The sequence below is a fragment of the Tetrahymena thermophila genome, assembly GCF_000189635.1.
Source record: "Tetrahymena thermophila SB210 genomic scaffold scf_8255722, whole genome shotgun sequence".
NCBI lineage: Eukaryota > Ciliophora > Oligohymenophorea > Hymenostomatida > Tetrahymenidae > Tetrahymena > Tetrahymena thermophila.
Window position 1 is genome coordinate 1 of NW_002477046.1, and position 1,133 is coordinate 1,133.

The 1,133-nt window shown below is 23.5% G+C and overlaps 1 protein-coding gene across 1 annotated transcript; it reads left to right on the forward strand. All coding sequences in view use genetic code 6, as the record gives it.

The window, feature by feature from the left end:
* Window positions 1-176: 176 nt before the first annotated feature.
* Window positions 177-506, forward strand: TTHERM_02398090 (hypothetical protein; the record flags this gene model as incomplete). Its single annotated transcript, XM_001028447.1, has 1 exon — window positions 177-506. The coding sequence occupies one exon, from the start codon at window positions 177-179 to the stop codon at window positions 504-506; it is 330 nt and encodes a 109-aa protein (XP_001028447.1).
* Between the last annotated feature and the right edge of the window lie 627 nt (window positions 507-1,133).

Consider the following 1,133-nt stretch of genomic DNA (forward strand, 5'->3'; position numbering starts at 1 on the left):
GAAAAGAAAAAAATTTAAAATATAAAAAGCCTATTTGCTACAGATGCCATTAATTAAAATATCAAAAAAATTTAATTGATTAATAATCTGAAATTTCTAGATAGAATCAATAAGAGTAAAACTAGTAGAGCAATCTCTCTGATGATGAAAATGAAGATCACTAACAAGAATTAGAGATGACTGATTTTGAAAAAGGTGATCTTTTAGCTACAAAAGATCCATCAGAATTTTTGAAAAAAGCCTTTAAGTTGGTAAAGCGTAATTCAACTATTATATTTGTCGTAGATGCCACTGATTTATTTGCAACTCTCAACACTTCTATTGTCGACTATGCTTTTGCTTAAAACCATAAAATCATATTAGCTGTTAATAAAATTGATGCTCTTCCTCCAAATAATGTCTAGTTTAACCAATTAAAAAGTGTTGTTAAGAAATGCATTTTAGAAAAATATCCAATAATATTCTTAATTAATAAAGCTTACCTAAGTAGTGTTGAAGTTTTTTGATAAACCTTCTATATTTTAAAAATGCAGCGTTCTATTCGTTTTCAAATAAATCGAAGGAAGAATAGTAATATGTCAAAGAATTAGAAGATCCAAATCCATTTGAACCATCTAAATTATTATTTTATTTCGAAGCTGTAGAATTTTCATTTGTTGAAAGTTAATCAGAATTGTCCTAATTATATATTTGTTAAGATTGTTTATCTGTAGATAGTTCTTCCTCCATTTAATTTATATTTTGTTCAACTTTTTTTCTGTATTATCTTTACTCCTAAATGGATTACACTAAAAAGCTGTAGTTTTAAAACTTTTCCCTTAAATAATCTTTATTACTGACTTTGAAAATACCAAACTTTAGTGAATTTTTTTGCTATTCTAGCCAATTTTGTTGTAAAAATATTTATTAAATAGCTAAGACTTTAATTTATTATTAATTATTAATATGAATTAGCAAGAAGTTTATTTATTACTTTGATTTATATATTTCTTATTTTATTTTTTGATTTAACAAACAAACAAAAAAATACATAAACAACTAAATGAATCAATGAATGAATATACTCTTTAATTAATTTACTTTCTTTATTTTTCTATTAAGAAATTTTTGATGTCTTCATTAGCATGATTTTA